Source organism: Camarhynchus parvulus, chromosome 17 (assembly GCF_901933205.1).
Source record: "Camarhynchus parvulus chromosome 17, STF_HiC, whole genome shotgun sequence".
NCBI classification, from domain to species: domain Eukaryota; kingdom Metazoa; phylum Chordata; class Aves; order Passeriformes; family Thraupidae; genus Camarhynchus; species Camarhynchus parvulus.
This window is the reverse complement of record NC_044587.1, coordinates 7,594,157-7,613,027: the sequence shown is the minus strand read 5'-3', so window position 1 is coordinate 7,613,027 and position 18,871 is coordinate 7,594,157. Positions and strand designations below refer to the sequence as shown.

General features: G+C 48.2%; 1 protein-coding gene across 1 annotated transcript in view; it reads right to left on the bottom strand.

Moving 5' to 3' along the window:
* Positions 1-18,871, bottom strand: part of ASTN2 (astrotactin 2) — a 353,207-nt gene that overhangs the window by 237,235 nt on the left and 97,101 nt on the right. The window contains exons 4-5 of the mRNA XM_030961750.1: positions 13,909-14,058; positions 4,074-4,181 (exon numbers count right to left, since the gene is read on the bottom strand). Of these exons, the coding sequence (XP_030817610.1) occupies positions 4,074-4,181; positions 13,909-14,058 (258 nt within the window). The remainder of the gene's footprint in view (positions 1-4,073; positions 4,182-13,908; positions 14,059-18,871) is intronic.

Below are 18,871 nucleotides of genomic sequence, written 5' to 3'. Positions count from 1 at the left end.
CAGGGCTCTGCCTCCTTGCTTTAGGGGGATTTTTGCTGCTAATATTTTCCTCTCAAACTCAGAGTGGAACCTGACTGAACACATCCCACCCTGAAGCATCAAAGCTTTGATATTGCCCTGCTGGCCAGCGGGGGATGTGCATTCACATCCTTCCAACACTGTCAGGGTCTCTCTCACAGAGACTCAGCACTGATGGAAGGTGCAATAACTGACAGCCCTGGGGACAGGAGCCATCTGTGCACCACAGCCAGAATGCAAAGAGGTTCCCACAGCTCCTGGGACTCCCAGGGGAATGGGAAAGGGGAGCCAGCCCCCACAAAGCAAGCAGAGCCTTGCAGTGCCAAACTGTTGTAAATCGGTTGCAAGAAAATCTGATTTCTATAAATCCTCGAGGACTCGGTGCTGAGGGTCAGCAGGAAGGAGCAAACCTTGGACACTAAACCTGCTTGGGGAAGTACAATGGGGGTCAGCAGGAAGGAGCAAACCTTCTTGGACACTAAACCTGCTTGGGGAAGTACAATGGGGGTCAGCAGGAAGGAGCAAACCTTCTTGGACACTAAACCTGCTTGGGGAAGTACAATGGGGACTTTATGCAAGACAATTCCCTCAGCCCCCAGTGAACATGAACAAACCAGGTTCTCACAGCATTGCTCAAACACTAAGGCAGATCTAACATTCCTGGCCCCAGCTGAGGGTCACTTCAGCCTCTGTGCACAGCCTGACAGCCTCTCTCAGGACTTGTTTCACTTGGAGAAGCAATCTGAATTCCAGCTCCCTTGAGACTGCATGCCACAGAGCAGAGCTCACCCTGATCCGTCAAAGGGGAGAGTGGGGAGCTGGTGTGGGCACAGGCAGGAATTGTAGTGAAGAGAAGGGATGTCTCACTGAAGATTTGGGAGTGAACAGAGCACTTCTTGGCATAAGCCAGCAATGCCTCTCCCAGCTCAAATCCCAGAGATGGGGCTGAGCCCAACAGCAAAGACCAAGACTCCAGGGGAAGATCTCTGCTTTATTACACTCTTACACTCTTCTGCCCTATAATTTCTCTGGAGACTTTCCAAAGACATGGTAACATCAGTGTAAGGGCATCCCACAGCCCTAGAGGCAGGGAAGGTGAGTGGTGCAGCATGCTGTGACCACAGAAGGTGCTGCCTCTTACTTCTCCATGTATTCCTGCACTGAAAACCAGGTACCAGTGGCTCTGCTGCTCCTGAGCTGCCAGAACAAACTCTCCCTTGCTGAATATTGTCCTGTGGGAATGTCTCTAATCTGCTTTGCCAAAGCACTAGAGAACCTGCTGTCCTCCTTCTCCAGGAGACACAGGAGGCCACTTAACCAAGCTCAAATAAAAGCAAACCTGCACACCTCCTAAGTGGAAACTTCCCATGGCATCATCTGGGATCAATGCCTTGACAGTGCAAGTAATTAGGCTCAATCCTACAAAATCTTATCCGAGGACAGAAACCCCAAGGAATCCCTCTCCTTGGACCTGATAACTACCCAAAGGCGCCTGCAATGACATGCAGGCCTGGCAAAATCGATGGGGGAAGATCATTGTAAGAATTAACTGTATCTGACGATGCATCCTTCTCTATTAGAGTTACAATCCCGTCCAATTATGGATCTTGGCTGAACTTGTAATTATGAGTTCGGCGCTACGACTTCCCACTACGCTATTGCTCTGCTTCCATGAGGGAGAGGAGAGTCAATGAAAGGATAATGGGAAATTCCTTTCGAGGATGCAGCGATGGCCAAATTTATCTAGGCAGGAGGGGAAGTACAATGGGGACTTTATGCAAGACAATTCCCTCAGTTAGCCCCCAGTGAACATGAACAAACCAGGTTCTCACAGCATTGCTCAAACACTAAGGCAGATCTAACAGGCAGCCCTGTGCGACGGCGCGAGGCAGCTCTGCCTCCTGAATTCCCTTCAAACCCAGCCATCAAAGCTGCCCAGGTGAACAACAGCTTATTCACAGGGAAAGAAAGGAATTCTTCCCATTCATCTGTTCCTTTATATTTGCCCTACAAGGAAGCTAAAACCAACAACCAAAAACCAACAGAGACGTCAATAAAAATATCTTCGTACCCGACATCCAGTATGAGCCTTTTTCAAGAGACTTGCAGAGCAGTTGACCTCAAGGGGAATGGCATCAAGGCAGCCTTGTAAAGATTTATCTCCCTCTCATTAAAACACAGTTTTCCATACCTTCCCTGTGCCCTATCACCCCTTTCTCTAGTGGAAGCTGAAAAAACCCCAAACTTCAGTGACTTTTCCAAAGTACCCAAGGGCTATCACAGCCTGCCCAGTATTCCTGAATAAGTCACTGAAAAAGCTACTCCAGCACCTGGGAAATTTGATCCCTGTACCAGCAGAGTTTTGGGACAGCTTCTTTTGTCCCTGTTTGCAACATAACAATTCCTTCCTCCTGTCACACAGGCAAGAAGACGATCAGAGGGATGGAACACCTTTCCCATGAGGAAAAGCTGAGAGAGTTGGGATTGCTCAGCCTGGAGAAGAGAAGGCTTAGGGGTGAATAACTGCAGCCTTCCAGGACCTGAAGGCAGCTGGAGAAGGACATGGAATGACAGGACAAGGGGAAATGGATTCAAACTGACAGAGGACAGGGTTAGAAGGAAGTTTAAGCTTATTGGGAAAAAATTCTTGACTGTGAGAGTGGGGATGCCCTGGCACAAGTTGCCCAGAGCAGCTATGGCTGCCCCTGGATCCCTGGAAGTCTCCAAGGCCAGGTTAGACAAGGCTTGGAGCAACCTCAGATAGTGGAAGGTGTCCTTGGCCGTGGCAGGAGGTGAAACAAGGTGATTTTAAGGTCCCTTCCAACCCTAACCATTCTAGGATTCTGATTTTATCAATTTTCCCTGAACGCAGCTGTGTTTGTACCACAACAGGTAACAAACTCATAAATCCTCTCATCCTTTTCATCAAAAGCCCATTTTAAACATGGTGATGATTTCTCTTGGTTCTAAAACACATTTAAAAAAAAAAAAAAGAAAAAGAGAAAAAAAAAACCCAAACATATAAAATTGAAGGCCCAGCCTTTGAGCAGGAACAACAGCGGCACGCCCCTGTGCATGCGTGAGCTTATTCCCGTGTGCAACCACCGAGCTGATCAGAGGTGTTGAGGCAATTTCACATTCAAATAAACACACTGGAAGCATTTATGGGAATGGCTCATCATGGAAACAAATGGGGCCTCGTGCTGCTGCGGTGGGCACCGGCATCTATCTGGCTGCCGCGCTCTGCCGGGGCCCGGCTCCCTGCACAAAACAAATGGAGGGAGCAGACCCACTGTGCAATTTTTAAATTGCTTCCCAACGGAGTTATTTCCCGACAGTGATTTTTCAAACCCAGCAGCAGCAGCAGAACTCGTCCTCTCCTCCACCAAACGGCTCGGGCTGAGCGTCCCGGAAAAAAATGACAAAAAAACCGATCTGGTGTGATGTGATGAGAGGAACTGCGGACACTAATTTCAAACTCCAGATGATATTTCAGTTTTTTGGCTTCTCTAACTCACAAAAGAGCCTAAAGGGACTTGGGTCTACAAATCCCTGCCCCAACTCTCGTTTTGAATTTGTTCTTTTTAATTGCCTTTGTGCCAAGTGGAAGGCTGGGCAATTTTCATCCAATGAATGTTTTGCATGGGAAATAAAGGGCAGAAAACAGGAGTTTGGAGCAAGGAATTGCCAGGGTAACCATCCCTGACAGCTGCACCGGTGCCAGGATGAGGACAGACACAACCACTCCCCACTGGTTCAGCTTTGGGGAAGTGCCAGGCCATGTGGAGGGTAACTGATATTAGAAACCATCAAAGAAACCCAGAACCTCAGCAACATCACTGGGAAATGGGATTTATGGGAAATGGGATTTATGGCTCCTGCATGGTGTGGCATCACACAGAGAGCACATCTGGGGATGTGCTGACCACCACAGACTGGTGTGGCTGTCCTTTAGACTCAGGCAGTATCAGACACCATCCCCCATGGGACAGCCAAGGTGCCCAAGCATTTCTTTTCCCCTGACACCAGTGTGCAACCACAGCATCCTTTTGTACCTTTGCTTCGCCTCCGGCTCCGGTACTGCTCCGTGTAGAAGGTGAGCTGGGTTTCATCGTCTGCCTCTGAGCCAGAGTTGCCTTTGGCACGTCCAAACCCGATCCCACCTGCAGGCAATAGAGAGGAAAACATCAGCCCTGGCAGCTGAGATGCTCAGAAGCAGGTGGAGCCAGGAGCTCCTCAGCAGAGCTGAGCATTTGGCCAGCAACCCCCGCTCCTTGCTAAGGTTCTTTGCTTGGGGTCACCAGTAGTGATCAGGAACTTTTACCATCCATGATGTCATCAAAAATCAAGACCCCACAGTGCCTTTAGTGATGTGAATGTAAGAAGACACATTCTACCCTCAGAAATAAAAACACAAATATACTTCAAGGGACTTACAAAGAAAACCCCCAAGTGTGACAGCTGCTCTCCCCAAGGACACCTGCATGGTGAAATGCAGTGAAATTCAGCAAACTCAGCAAGGACAAATGGTACAGGGGGAATACAGCCCTTGGTGGTGGGGGGGGGCACCCAGGAGCCCCCTGAGGGTTTTTCCTGCTTCTCAGCACCCAATTTGGCCCATTTGCTCCCCCAGCTTGCTGTGACAGCAGCAGTCAGGACTGACAGGAGCAGGGCTGGCCCATGGTTCACCCGGCCTCCTCCTCTCCAGATATGGTGTGGGATGCAGCAGGAGCCCAGCTGGCTCCATCCCCAGACCCACCAAGAAGCAATGGACACTTAAAAAAGCACCACAGACTCTAATTGGCAGAAGTCCTTCAATCTTTGCAGAGCTTAAAGAAAAGAGGCCTCTGGGGGTTGACAGTGGCCCTTTAAACTGCCATTAAAATATTTTACTGTTTTTAAAAAATCTTTTATTCTAGGCAGCAGCGCAATTTCCCCATTTCTTGGCAGGAGAACAGAAAATGAGCGGTGCCTTCTGCCCTCTGAAATCCTCAATCACGGCGATGAGAGGTGGCTGGCAGGAGCCAGAGGGACGCCAGGAGCTCAGCACGTGGCTCCTGCCCTGGCCATGCCATGTCCTGGCCGAGCAGTGCCCTCAGGGCAGTCCCAGCAGCAGGACAGGAAGGGGCTCTGCTGGCTCCTTTCCTCCTGGAAGCAGCAGGGAGGGTCAGTGCTTGCACACAGCAGCATTTAGGGCTCGGGCAGGGGGCTGGGGGGGTTTAAAGATTCCAAACCGTGACCCATCATCAGCCCCTCTTCAGCCACAAACATCACAAAAAACAGCCAGTGCCATGATACACCCACACCAAGGGGTTTGAGAGACACAGCAGAGTGCTAAGACCAATAAGCATTATTTGCATGAGTGAGGAAAATCTTAATTAACCTGGGCTTCTAACGCAGGCCCTTGGGCAACCAGCCAGGGCTGCGGCCCTGCTGCAAATCACATTCTCACTGAGCAGGGGCTGCTGCAGGGGCCAGGGGACAGACACCAGCTATGGGAGAGTCCCCCCACTGCTGAGAGCTCAGCACTGTGACCATGTTCACAGGGGTCCGAGGATGAGGGAAGAGACGAGGATCTGACTCCATGTTTCAGAAGGATTGATTTATTATTTTATGATATATATTATATTAAAACTATACTAAAAAGAATAGAAGAAAGGATTTCACCAGAAGGCTAGCTAAGAATAGAAAAAGAAAGAATGAATAACAAAGGTTTGTGGCTCAGACAGAGTCCGAGCCAGCTGACTGTGATTGGCCATTAATTAGAAACAACCAACATGAGACCAATCACAGATGCACCTGTTGCATTCCACAGCAGCAGATAATCATTGTTTACATTTTGTTCCTGAGGCCTCTCAGCTTCTCAGGAGGAAAAACCCTAAGGAAAGGATTTTCCATAAAAGATATCTGTGACACAGCACAGTCCTTGCCCCTGTTTGGGAGAGGGACCTGGACGCTGCCTGTGCAGGTAGGACACGGCACATCCCTCTGTCACCTTCCCATGCACCAGAGCTGGCCCCTTTTGCACAGGCAGATGGCTGGGGTGGACAGAGGGAGCCCAGTGGTGCTCTGTGTGCTGTCACACCTATGAAAAATGAGTATGGTATGATTGGCTTTTCGCAAATATTAAAATGACTATGGTATGTGTTGTGTTAGAAAGTAATGCTGTGTTAATTCTCTTAAGTAATGTGTTAAATACAGTTTTAGGTTATAAAAAATGTTAAAATAGAAACTATGCCATGGAGGATTTTTTTTTTTTTGTAAAGAAAGAACTTGCAGTGAGATAGCAGCCACAGGACCCCTGAATCTTTCAGAGAAAAATAATTTATTGTCCGCTTATCAGAAGAAACGAACTTCTTCCCACCTTGAAGGCACTGTTAGGATTCAGAGGAAGGAGTTGATGATGACCAGACAGAATCCTGTGTTTGAATGGAATTTATGCATCATGTATGAAGTATATTAATATGCAACAGGCTGTTGTTTTTAAGGGTTAATCCTCTGTTAACGTGTGTCCTTTTTTGGGCTCTTTCAGGCTCGTGCTGCCCAGAAAAAGGTACCCGGACCATCTGTAACTCTTTGTTCCTATTGTCTCATATTGACCTAATTCAAATGGTCCAAAATTATTATTACTCTAATTGCATTACTATTTTTATAACCATTTTATTACTATTAAACTTTTAAAATTTTAAACGCAAGCAACTGGCGTTGTTCCCACAGCCCTGTGAGGTGAGCAGGCAGCTGGCACAGGCAGCAGCTGCTCTGCCAGCCACCGGCCCAGCCCCCTCCGGCCACTGCGCGTTTGTGTGCCGGCTGCGTCCCCGTGATGGATGGAGCTGACATGTTAAATTACTCAGGCTGGATGTCTTCAGAGAGCTGGTGACAGCGATATTGCATTTTCTGATTACCCAGCACTGAGCAGGATGTATAAATACAGCAGTTGTGAGACCCGGCGCGGGGCCGCAGCCCGCAGAGGAAATGTCTCCTCTGACCCAACATGCAGTGCCAGAGGTCAGCCTGGCAATGCCAGGCTGGGGCACACATATGGCTGCCAGGGATGTGCTTTTACACCTTGGTGCCATCAAGGAGGCTGGACCACATCTTGGCAGTGGTTTTGAGGATCTCAGAACCCAATCTAGAGGATGTAGGGATACTAATCCTCAAGTAATCCTGCCATGAACCTGATTTCATGTTTAACTGGCCCCAAAATCTGACCAAATTAGCCCAGTGAGACATTTACAACTGGGGCAATGCCTCCTTTTCCAGGTCCATTACCAGCCTTGGTCACAGGCTGCTCACCAGGGCATGAGGCTAAGAATAATCACGATGGGGCCAAGGATGCTCATGGCAGAGAGTGCCTATGAGCAATTACTGATAAACAATGACAGCATCCAGGTAAAGCCAAGCAGTCCTGCCTGGTCAGTATTCCCTTTCCTTCCAAAACAGGGAGAAAAACACCCAGTAACAGAAAACTAAAAGACCTTAATCACTGCAATCAGTTACAAACTGGAATAAGATGCTTTACAGACAGAGAACAGGGAAATGGCAGTTTTGAAGGGCTGGGTATCAGTAATGCACTGGCAACTCTCTCCAGCAGCTCTCACAGGGAGACACTCCCTCTTTACACTCAGTTTACTCCTGCTTTTGAGACTGGAGAAAAAAACAAAGCTCCCCTTCCTCACCCAACCCATCTCCTGGCCAGCTCATTCAGCAGGCAGTGGGGCAGGGGAGCTCAAGGAAGATGCTCTTGTTTCTAATCCTGTTTGCAGATTTACAAGCTCGTTAATCCCTTCAAATAGATCTCAGCTCAGGCAGGAGCCAGGGCAGGGTGCTTGTTCTGAGTGCAGCATTAATTTAGTGGGGAGCAAGGCGGGGAGCCAAGGCAAACACCTCGTTATTGTGTAATTAAAGATGGTTCTGTTAATGCAGAGTGGGATAAGGAAATAAAATTCAGGAACCAGAGTCATACCCAACGACTTTTTGTTAGCTGAAGCCACGTGGATATTTTTAAAAGTGAGATTTTTGTCTTTAAAGAGGACATAAAGAACAAACATGACATTTTTAATCCTTTCCCTGAAGCCAGGAGGTCGTAGAACATCTCAGGGAAAGAGCTGTAGATGTAAAAGGAATCAAAACTGAGTTAAAATAAAGAAATAAGTAACAGTAGCTGTTTGGATAACTCTTATCTGAAGCCAAACTGACCTCAGCTACTTAATCCTGCAAAGTTGGACGTTATAATAGAAGTGGAAGCTTAGTTTTGTCCCCAGCAGTGCCACCTTGGGTGACATCTTTGTCATCCCTCTACCCTGCAGCCACTATCAATGGGAAAAGGATTCTCTGCTTCATTTTCCTCCAGAAAAAGGGCAAATCCCTGTACACAGCACAGAATTCAAGACCCACAACTTCCCTCATCGACCACGTTGGGTTCACCCCATTCCATGCTCAATCACCCCATGCAACGTTGCCATCTGGGGGCTCAACAAGGCCTGGTGTCCCCAGGCTTCCCAGGAAAATCTGGGTGAGGAATGCTCTCCCCAGCACAGCACTAAGAAGAGCTGGCAGGGCAATGCAATTAGCTAAGTGGAAATTTTCAGTTCAATTAATTTAACCCTGGAAAGAGCACCAGAAAACTGACATTAAAAAAAAAAATCAAATGTGGTCAGAGAAAGGTAAATTAGATGCAGATTTAAGGAGAAAAAAAAAATAAATTCACAAACATTTTCTTTTGAATCTTACTCAGTCAACCCCAAAACCATGAAAGTATAAAAAAAAAAAAAGGTCTTTAAAACAAAGCACCCTGTGGCAGGGTATGTTCACACACACTGGCTTCACATACAGCTGAGGAAAGCTCTTCCTCCTCCCCAATCTTCCCTTTTCCTTCTGTCTCCACCCAAAACACCCCAGCAGTGCAGGAGGTGCAGCAGCCAGGTGACAGAGCCATGGGCTTCCACTGTGAAAATCTGGGATGGTGCTGATCCCAGACAGCAGCCCTTGCACAGCTTGAAGGGTTTTATTCCACCAAGGACCAACTCAAAGAGCTGGACATGATGACTCAGGTGAGGTGAAAGCTCCCAGGTGAACTCCAGAAAAGCCTCACCAGCAAAATGTGATGTCCCATGGGCACCACAGGACAGTCAGTCAGGGCAAGGTGAAAGCAGAGGCGTCCTGACAAAAGCAGGGAGCATGGATGAGCCCAGCTGAGCCTCAGCTCTCCTCCCTCAGGGAGCTTTGGCTAACTCAGGGCACAGCCAAGATCTCCAAAGCACAAGAGCTGCATCCCCAGTAGGCAGCACATCCCGATGAGCAGCACGTGGTGTCTCAGGAGAAGGACCATTATGGGTTATTTCTTCCCAAATCCAGAGTGTTTTTAAAGCCCTGCCCCAGGAGAGGGCACCAGACCCCCTCTGTGAGCACAGCAGCCACCCCCAAGGGCACCTCCCAGCCCGGGGCTGGGCACACAGCACGGTCCAAGCCACAGCCTCAGCCCCTGCCCTGCTGCCTCTCCCCAGGGCATCGCTCCCCGGCTCTGGGGCAGCCAGGCTGGGATGCTCCGGGGCTGCATTTCAGGATCAATAAACGCTCTGGAATGCAGCATCCCTCCCTCCCTCCAGGTCTGCCAGCCTCCAGCTGAGACCTCTTCCTTCCAGCCCTCCCCTCCCACCCTCAGCTCTCTCCATCCTCTCTTTCCTTCAATTATTTATAAGCTCTGAATGGGCTTCACTCCACAGAAGTGTTTAGGGAGAAAGGATGTATGAAAGAGTCATTAGACAAAATAAAATTATATGGCATTGTAAATAGAGAGGGTGGTGTGGTTTGGTGTTTTGTTTTTGTTTTTTTTTTAAGTCAATCTACTTGAGGAAACAGCACCTTTCCCAGAGCTGCTGGAAACACTCAGGGCTAAATCAGATTTAATGAGGAGCAATGGGCAGCAGCTTATGCACACTCAGAGCAGGGAAGTAAAGCAAGGCAAAGTTTATCCCAGCTTTGTTTCCCTTGGGCTGAGGATCAGGTTTGGATGGTTTATCCCATCCTTCTGAAGGAATAACACTCGGAAACCCTTTCAGGGCCTTTCCATAGAGGAGGAAATCCTTCTGCTGTGTGCAGTTCCTGCAGGGAGAGTGCTCCAGCTGTAGGGCTTTGATGAGGTTAAACATTAATTAAATCAAACCACAAGAAAATAATTGCACACATGCATCCATCAGGCTGACTTGTCACTACTCAGAAAGAAAGTTGGATGCAAACTCCATCAGTGGAACTGTCACGAGGCCGTTAGGAGGAAATGAATGGATCCCAAATGGACAATTTCATTTAGGGGGAGGAAAAAAACAACTCTCATGGATTGCAATGGATTAATGAGGCAAAGGGTTTATGCTTGCAACTGGATGGGAAATGTAAACATCCCGAGCTGTGGTATCATCCTTTGCCCTGAGGGGCTGTTTGCACTCCAGCCACTTGCCTGCCGGAGGCACAGGTAACCACAGGCTGTAAAAACAAAACCTCCAGCACAGAGGAAGCCAGGGAATGGGCAGAGAAAGGCATGGATCAGCTCAGCAATAGTGCCCAGCCACCACATCTACAAGGAAAAAGACATTTAAATTTAAGAGGAAAAAAGGATGGATGGGATGGGGCTGTGCAGAGCGAGATCTCCACTGGAGACACTGGGACTACCTGGCTTTTTGGGGATTTCTGAGGACTGAGAGCTTAAAATCTCTTTTTTTAGGATGTGCTAGTGAGGCATCCCTGTGGCTGGGGACTCTGGAAGTCAGAGTCCCCTCCTGAAGCCCGTGGGGCACATTCTGCCTCAGGCTCCTCATCCCTCACAGACTCTGGGTACAAAGCAATCTCATTTTCTCATACTGAGGAAACCAGTGGGGACTGAGAGTGGGGAGAGAGACCAAGGGTGCTCTTGTCCTTATAACCTCTGACTTTCCCATGGTCACTAATAGGCAGAGGAGCCCTGGGGAGGTGGGAAATGGGGTGGGGATGTCTCCAGAGAGTGGGGACAAGCCAGGCTGGCTCAGGGCCATGCTCTGCTCCCATTCAGCCAGAGGCTCTGCCTGCAGCTGGGCACTGTGTATCCTCCTAAACTCAGCTGCAAGGATTAACTGACTTGTTCCATTAGTGACCAAAAAGCCTCTCACCTCCAGTTCAAAAATGAAATAAAAACACACAAAAAAAAAAAAAAAAAAAAGAGGCTGGAGCAGGGAATCAGGGAAACTTTCCCTGACAATCTCTGTGGACCCTAGAGCACCTGCACCCACACTAAAATCCAGAGACGTGTATTTGAATAACTACTGGAAAACAAACCAAATAATTTAAACCAGTTAAAGAGTCAGAACATTTTCTTCACACTAAGTAAATAATTTATGGGCAGAGCTATAATAAAAAAAAAAGCCCTCTCCAGGCCTGTATTGCAGGAAAACATATCAGGAATAAAAGATCACATTTCAGACTCATAAATAAATGAAAAACAAAGGGGTTTTTTTTTGTTGTTGTTGGGTTTTTTTGTTTTTTTAAGAATAAGAATAAGAATAAACAGAAAGAAAAGTATTTCCTTCCCAGGTCCCAGAGCTGAGACAAAGATCCTCAGTGCACTGGACAGATCATGGCCAAGGGACCTTCATCTCCATCACCCCTGAAGGGATCTGATATCTCCTTCTCCTCCAGAGATGGAGACCTGGACCCAAACCCTTGGCACAGCCTTTTGTGTGGTACAGCCTTTAGACCCATGAATGCTGTGCTCCCACTAAAGCCCCCAAGCACTGGGAAAGCAGAAAGAAGAGATGCCCCAATAATGGGAGTGACAGCCAAAATGAATTTCACCCCTTCATGAAACTAAAACCTGACAAGAAACAGTTTCATTGTGTTTTAGCTGGGGCAGCAGACAGGGACTCTGAGCTTGCAGCAGGATCCCTTGGAGGGGACACGACGTGACACAACTCACAGGCACCTCCACCAGCCCACCCAGAGGATCTCTGTGGGGTTTGTCCTGCTCTCACCCCACCACAGAGGAGCTCTGGTGTCCCCACGCTCAGCAGTGAGGGTGAGGAGGCTCCCATCTTCCTCCCCAGCCAAGCTCCTCTGGCCATGGCTGATGCCTTGGAGTGGCTGCCTAGAACAGAGGCTGGACAAGATTAAGAGAATAAAAGTAGGTATTTGTAGTAATTGCATATCCTCTGAACAAAGAGAGACATAGTTCTCCCAGGATTTTAGAAGCTGTGGGAAACTTAGAAGAATTCAAACAATTATTATCTCTCTTTCTATAACCATTGTTTATAGATATGATTCTCCAGAGTGTGCTATCCATAGTTCACCAGGAGTGTGAGAGAAGATTCCTAAAGGCCAATTAAGTCTTAGGTCCACCATTGTTTCTATAAGAACTGTAGATTTCTAATAATAAAGTGGGTTTTTTTCATGCCTTCTGATGATGAAGTCTCTGTATCACCTTTGGCTGTCCCCGATACCCCTTAGGTGATAGGTATTTCTTAAAGGCCTTCAACAGGGACACCTTGGGCAGTCGAAGCCTCCCAGAGGCTGCACCCAAGCTGGACAATGGTCACAAGTTTTTCAGACAGATATAAGTTTAGTCTATTTGCACATGAGGGGTTAATCCTCCAATTACAGCTTCAGGTAATGAAGTCATTTGCCCCCAGTATACCCCAAATTCACTTTTGTTTATACTTTTTGTGGTGTGAGGCAGTATGGTGTTGTTGGTTCTCAGGCCTAGAAGGATTGCTTTGTCTGACCAAAACATGAAGAGAATTGCCAACATTTCATGTGGAGTGTGTCAGATGGTGTCAGTAGTGGTGGGGCTGGGATGCCTTGGAAGAACTTCCCAGTTTAAGTTACAGCGAGAAGTTGGAGCATTCTCCCAGGGTTCCCTGCCCCTCACTGTAAATGGAATTCTATTTGTCATTTAAAGTTCACTCCCCCGTTCCAGAATGTTCTATATTCCCAGATTTCCCACTGTGCTTCCCCAGACCACCACACCCTCCCTGCTCCCTCACTGGCCAAAGCTGTATCACCCCACTCTGACCCCTCCTCCCATCCCTATCCCCACTGGTGTGTTCATGTCCTGACCACGCCTACCCTTCCCCAGTTATATACTCTGGACCCTCCCTTGTTCTTGGCTCTGTCCTTGCATCCCCTCAACTGTGGTGTCCTCCTGCCCTGTCCTGGACCCTTGTTTCATCCCTAAATAAACCCTGTGGCATTTTCCACATGAAGAGTCCTCGTGCTTACTTTTGAGGCATTGAATACAACATCCAGGCTCGGGTGTCTGGTGGGCTGAGGGAACTGTTAGGAGTAAAGACGCTCTGGAGAAGGCGAGCACCCTGACACCCCCTGCCTGGGGTGTTGTGTTGCACTAATAGTTATTTAGTTGTTTGCACTGAGTGTTTTGGAGATTTGCACTGTTCACGCGATTTGTATGTTATATCACATGGTTTGTTCTTCCCCCTGTCCTATCACATGGCTTCTCCCTCACCCACTCCTGTCCCCAATACACCCCTGGTGGTTCATTCCCTGGTCAGTCCCTTCCCTCACCCCTGGTATCCCATTGCCCATGGTCCTCCTCCACCCCCCCATTTCGCCCAGGCATAAAAGTCTCCCGCCATCAGACCATGCCCTCTTTTCCATCTGGGAAGTCACCAGAGGTGTCCCAAGCAAGTCAATAAACAGAGGACGTCCGTCCCCACATAGGAAAGAGTGCTTCTCTATCTTTTGCTTTCTTCTGTGTAAGACTGTGTGGGCCAACAGTGGACCCAAACAGCCCATGTAGACTCAGTCTTACACTGGGGGTCTCCTGCAGCGGGAGTTTAGAGTTACACACTAGCGCAGTACAGGATTTGTAAAACACAAAAGATAAAGTCCCAGGGCACCGTGGCCACGTACCTCGGGGCCGGCTGCGGCGTTTCCGTCTGCCCACGGAGGTGCTGCGCAGCGCGGGCTGCAGCTGCCCGATCTCGATGGGCGTGTTGGTGCGGAAGCTCTCCTTGAACTTCTGCATCAGCGACTCCACCGTCTCCTGCGTCACCTCGGGAGCTGCAACACCAGCAAAGGGGCTGTGGTTACAAAACAGCTGGGCCACCGTGTCCCCATCTGCCCATGAAACCTTTCCTTGGGTAAGCTGGATCTGAGTCCTGTGGTATTTTCAGGGTCCTCCATAGCAGGAAGGAAATGATGAATCTGAGTCCATGTTCTTAGAAGGTTAATTTATATTATATTATATTATATTATATTATATTATATTATATTATATTATATTATATTATATTATATTATATTATATTATATTATAATTATGTCATGTCATGTCATGTCATGTCATGTTATGTTATATTATATCATAGTATATTATATCTTGTTATAGTATATTATATTTTATTATAGTATATTTTATTATACTATATTATGCTATGTTTTATTGTATTTTATTGTATTATATTGTATTGTATTGTATTATGTTATGTTATGTTATGTTATGCTATACTAAACTGTACTAAAGAATACAGAAAGGATACAGACAGGTTAAAAGATAATAATGGAAAACTTGTGACTCCTTCCAGAGTACCGACACAGCTGGACCATGATTGGTCATTAAGTAAAAACAATTCACATGAAACCAATAAAACAATGGCCAGTTAGTAAACAATGTCCAGTCCTGCCATGCTGGGAGACAAGAGGGAGAACATCCACCAGCTATACCAGGCAACAGAGGAACAAGTATCAAACCCCCTGCCTGAGTTAAGTGCCAGCAGTGGGAACCATTTCAGGAAAGCTTCAGAAAGAGAGGGAGCTAAGGGACCAGCTGTGTAATGTCTTTGAATTTTCCAGTACCAGGCTCCCCCAGGAACCACAGATGAAAGACAGAGCTCCCCAAAGCCCCCAATGCTTAGGGCAGGCACAGCTGAATCCTGCAGTATCAGATGCCCCAGCAGGCAGCATCACATGAGGAAAAAATATATCCAGAGCAGAGAAAAGGTCTCCAAAGAGCATCCAGTCCCATCCCCACAGCACTCATCTCCCTGAGGTGGCAGGGAAGGATGCTGTGGCAGCACTGGGGTGGCTCAGCCTCCTGCTGCCGTGTTCACAGGGGGAAGCCTGACCCTGCAGCCCCCTGGCCCAGCAGAATGTGTGGCAGGGCCTCCCCTGAACTGATGGAGAGTTATCCAAACCTTGGGGCTGTGTGATACAGCACTTGTGGAGGTGGGGCAGGGAGCTCTGGAGTGGCTTGCACAGCTGAGGCTTATTTACCAAAAGGAGGCCAGGAGGAGGGGACCATGCCTTCAGTGAGGTCACAGCAGTCTCATGGCCCATGACGGGACCGTGGTGACTGTACCCATCTGGCCACCACGCTGGCACAGCCATCCTGGGGCAGCTGCTCCCACACCTGTCAGTGCAGCAAACACCAAGAGGGGGGGAGTGGGGAGGCAGGAGGGTCCTTCATTTGGGATGTTGCTACAAATACTGCAGGAATTGGGAGCAAAGGGCTGGTGTAGCTCAGTGCTCTGCACAGGTGTGCCAGCACATCGTTGGCTTCTCTGAGCCCCTGAGCTCGGGGGTTTGGGGAAAGGAAATGGGAAAGGGAAGCAGGAGGGAGGAGAGAAAAGTAAAGCAGGGGAAGAAAAGGAAAAAAGAAAAAAAGATGGAAGGGAAAGGAAAAAAAAAAGGAATGAAGGAGAAATGAGAAAAGACCCTTGTTGACATGATATCAGCAGGAAGAGTTTGGCTCGGGGGGCAGCATAGGAAAAAACCCACAGTGACAAATGAAAGACAGCAGAGCTTCAACTGTGTGAGCATGAGGGGTGAAGGATGAAGGAAGAGCCCTTCATGCACTGCCAGCAGTGCCAAAAGGGAGAAAGAAGAGACCGCTGCACCATAATGGAATGAGACAGCACTTGCTGGGGCTATTAATCACATCCACGAGAGAGACTGCAAACCAAACTGCCCTCTGGGCCTCCCCACAGCAGCCCTTGGAGGTTCCAGCTGGTCAGAAAAGAACGGGAAGAAGCACTGCTGTGGGGTAGACAGTGGCCTTAATAATTTGCTTTAACTACAGGCCAGCTCTGAATTGGTCAGGCAGTTGGATTAGCTGATTCTTGCAGATCACTTCCAACTGAACTGCTCTATTCTACACAACCCTGCAACCCCCCCTAGATTTTCTGTGCCAAACTCGGGCTCAGCCAGCAGCTCCTGGCACCTCCACAGCTCCCACATGCTGCTCCCCAGCACGACACAGCCACGTCAGCCGTGCCCAGGCACCAGCTCCTCCCAGCACTGGCCGAACACGACACATTCCAGAGGAGACAGGACTGTCCTCCCCTCCAGCACAGCTTGCCAAACGCCTTCTCTCCCCTCCCCAGCTCCCAGGATAAATCCACCCGGGCTGCTGAGCTCACATCTCCGTCACTGTGCGGAGAGATTCTCCACCCAGCCTGGCAGAGGTGGTGGGATCCACCCCGAGGTTTGGCACGAGGCTGTGATCTCCATCTCTCCCCAGGAGCAGGGGAATCACGAGGCTCTCCAGCCCCCACAAAATCAGCTTCCCTCTCTGGCAGCACTTTAAGGACACAGCTGAAGGTCACCCTACCTTTGCAAAGCACAGCACACATCCCTGACGAACACCTCCCTCCTGTCCACCCCCATATTCTATTTGAAAAGAGATTTGCTCTCCTTATGGCTCCCCTATTTGTTTGCACGTCTCCCACAAAACAATTCCTACCCAAAGCCATTCTCTCCTCCTTCCTTTCTGCTGGCACAAATTGCAGTGGGAAAATATGTTGTTTGGCTTAAAAATTACAATGACAACAACAACAAAAAAAGTAGTCATCAGCTGAACAATATGAGCAATGTTTGGGTAAAAATGTGTTGCAATGGAGATGGGAAGCAGCAGCATTATTCCAGTACAGCCAGCAGAGCTGCACCCTCCCAGGCACACTGGATGGGTATGGGGGGCTGTTCTGGGGACATGCCCCAAGCAGGAACTCACCATCCCTGGGGGGATTCCACATCTCAGAGTCCCAGGCTTGGATCAGTACAACCACTCACGAACTCTATTTGAGATATGAACTATTTGTGAGCCCCCACCAGTCACACTTGGGTGTTGACTCCACTATTCCAAGACATTCCCAAGGCACTACAAAACCCCTCTGACTGTAACCTGTTCCCAGCCAGCAAAGCCAGGCAGTGATGGAAACACACCTTAGATCTCAGAAAAAAAGCTCTCTGATTTGCTGAGGTGTTTTAGTCTTCAGATGTGGCCTTGAGGACCACAGTGGAACAGCTTGTCCCCAAACCAGGCACAAATCTCATGGTGCCATTGGGTGGTGGGAGAGCTGGACAGTCCTACAGCTTGGGTTTAAAACAAAACAGTGAGGTTTGTGGTCTTCAAAGGTGCCAGCTTCCCTGAGCCTCTTTGGTGTCTGGCTTAAAGGTTCTTTTCCTGGAGCCACAACCACCCCTGCTCTCCTCACACAACACCTGCACTCCCACAGCAGCTTCTATCAGAGCTTCCCACACTAGCTATGGGCTCAAACACATTTCTATAAAATACAGGTTTTTAAGCATCTGGTTTTCCCATTTCTCTCTTTGATTTCTGGCTGTCAGAAGGCAAGTTATTGATCCCTCAATATTAACAGTGGCCACAACGCTCCCAGAGTTTCAGTGAGAGGAATAACTCCAGAGCATCTCAAGAGCTGCTCGACCGAGCATTTTGCAACAAGACAAACTCAATCAAGGATTAAATGGAAAAAGTTTGGGCACAATTAGAAGCCAAGCACAGTGGGGTCTCTACCTCCTGCCCTGCATGGTAATGTGGAGGATGCAGCCCCCTCCCCTCAGACACTGGCTCTTCTCAAAGACTCTCCTGCCCTTTCACGGACCACTTCCAGTATTTATCATATAATCTGCTTTTTCTAGGCACAGGGCAGGGGACTCTCCTGAGAACCACTGACATGGGCTCTAAGGGTCTAATAAATCACCACGTCCCTAACACACCACGGGAACACCAGGAAAGTGCCAGTTTAATAACGTTATAATTGTTTCCTCCAAATCAACTCCCTGATATTCAGCAAGCTCATTTTGATGTTTCTCGATCAATATTTTAGAAATTTCTGTTCCACAAAGTATTCCAAGAAATTGACTTTCTGATCCTATTTTGGAACAAGCATAAATTTCACAATACTGGAAGTTTTCCACATGGTGGAAGCCCTGATTTCTCACCAGCTCTAAATAATGGGTGTTTGTTGCTTTCCGAAGCATGAAATAACTAACGGTGTTTGTTCTGAGACTGGGATGTGGACTGATTTTCAACAGTGCCACCCTGAAGGTACTGAGCTCCACAAAGCACAGAGCTTTAGTAGCATAAAATTAGGTAATTACACTGATGCCGATGTGATGACAGTGGGAGAGATTTGTACAACAGCTTCGCACGCACTCAGAGGAAAACACATCTGGGGAGTCACATCCTGCCTCAGAGTATGGGAATATGGCAAAGGCAGGAGGAGCACTGGGAACTTCACCTCTCCATGTGCTTCTCCAGCCAGGAGAGCCTGTCCCCTTTGGTCCCCTGATCTCCAGCAGCCCGTGTCAAGTGCCACATGCAGCCACTGTGTCCATGAAACACAGGGAAGCTGCTGGTTGCATTCCACAGCCAACTCAGGACATATAAATCTGTTTTATTTAAATACATATACATAAATATATCTCCATATATATACTTTTATTTAAATGTATATATCTCTCTCTATATATGGATATATACAAAAAACATCAAAAGCAAGGATGAAGGAGGATCTCCAAATAGCTCTTTTATGAAGTGGGGCTCTCACACAGCAACAGAGGGAGAGAGGAACCC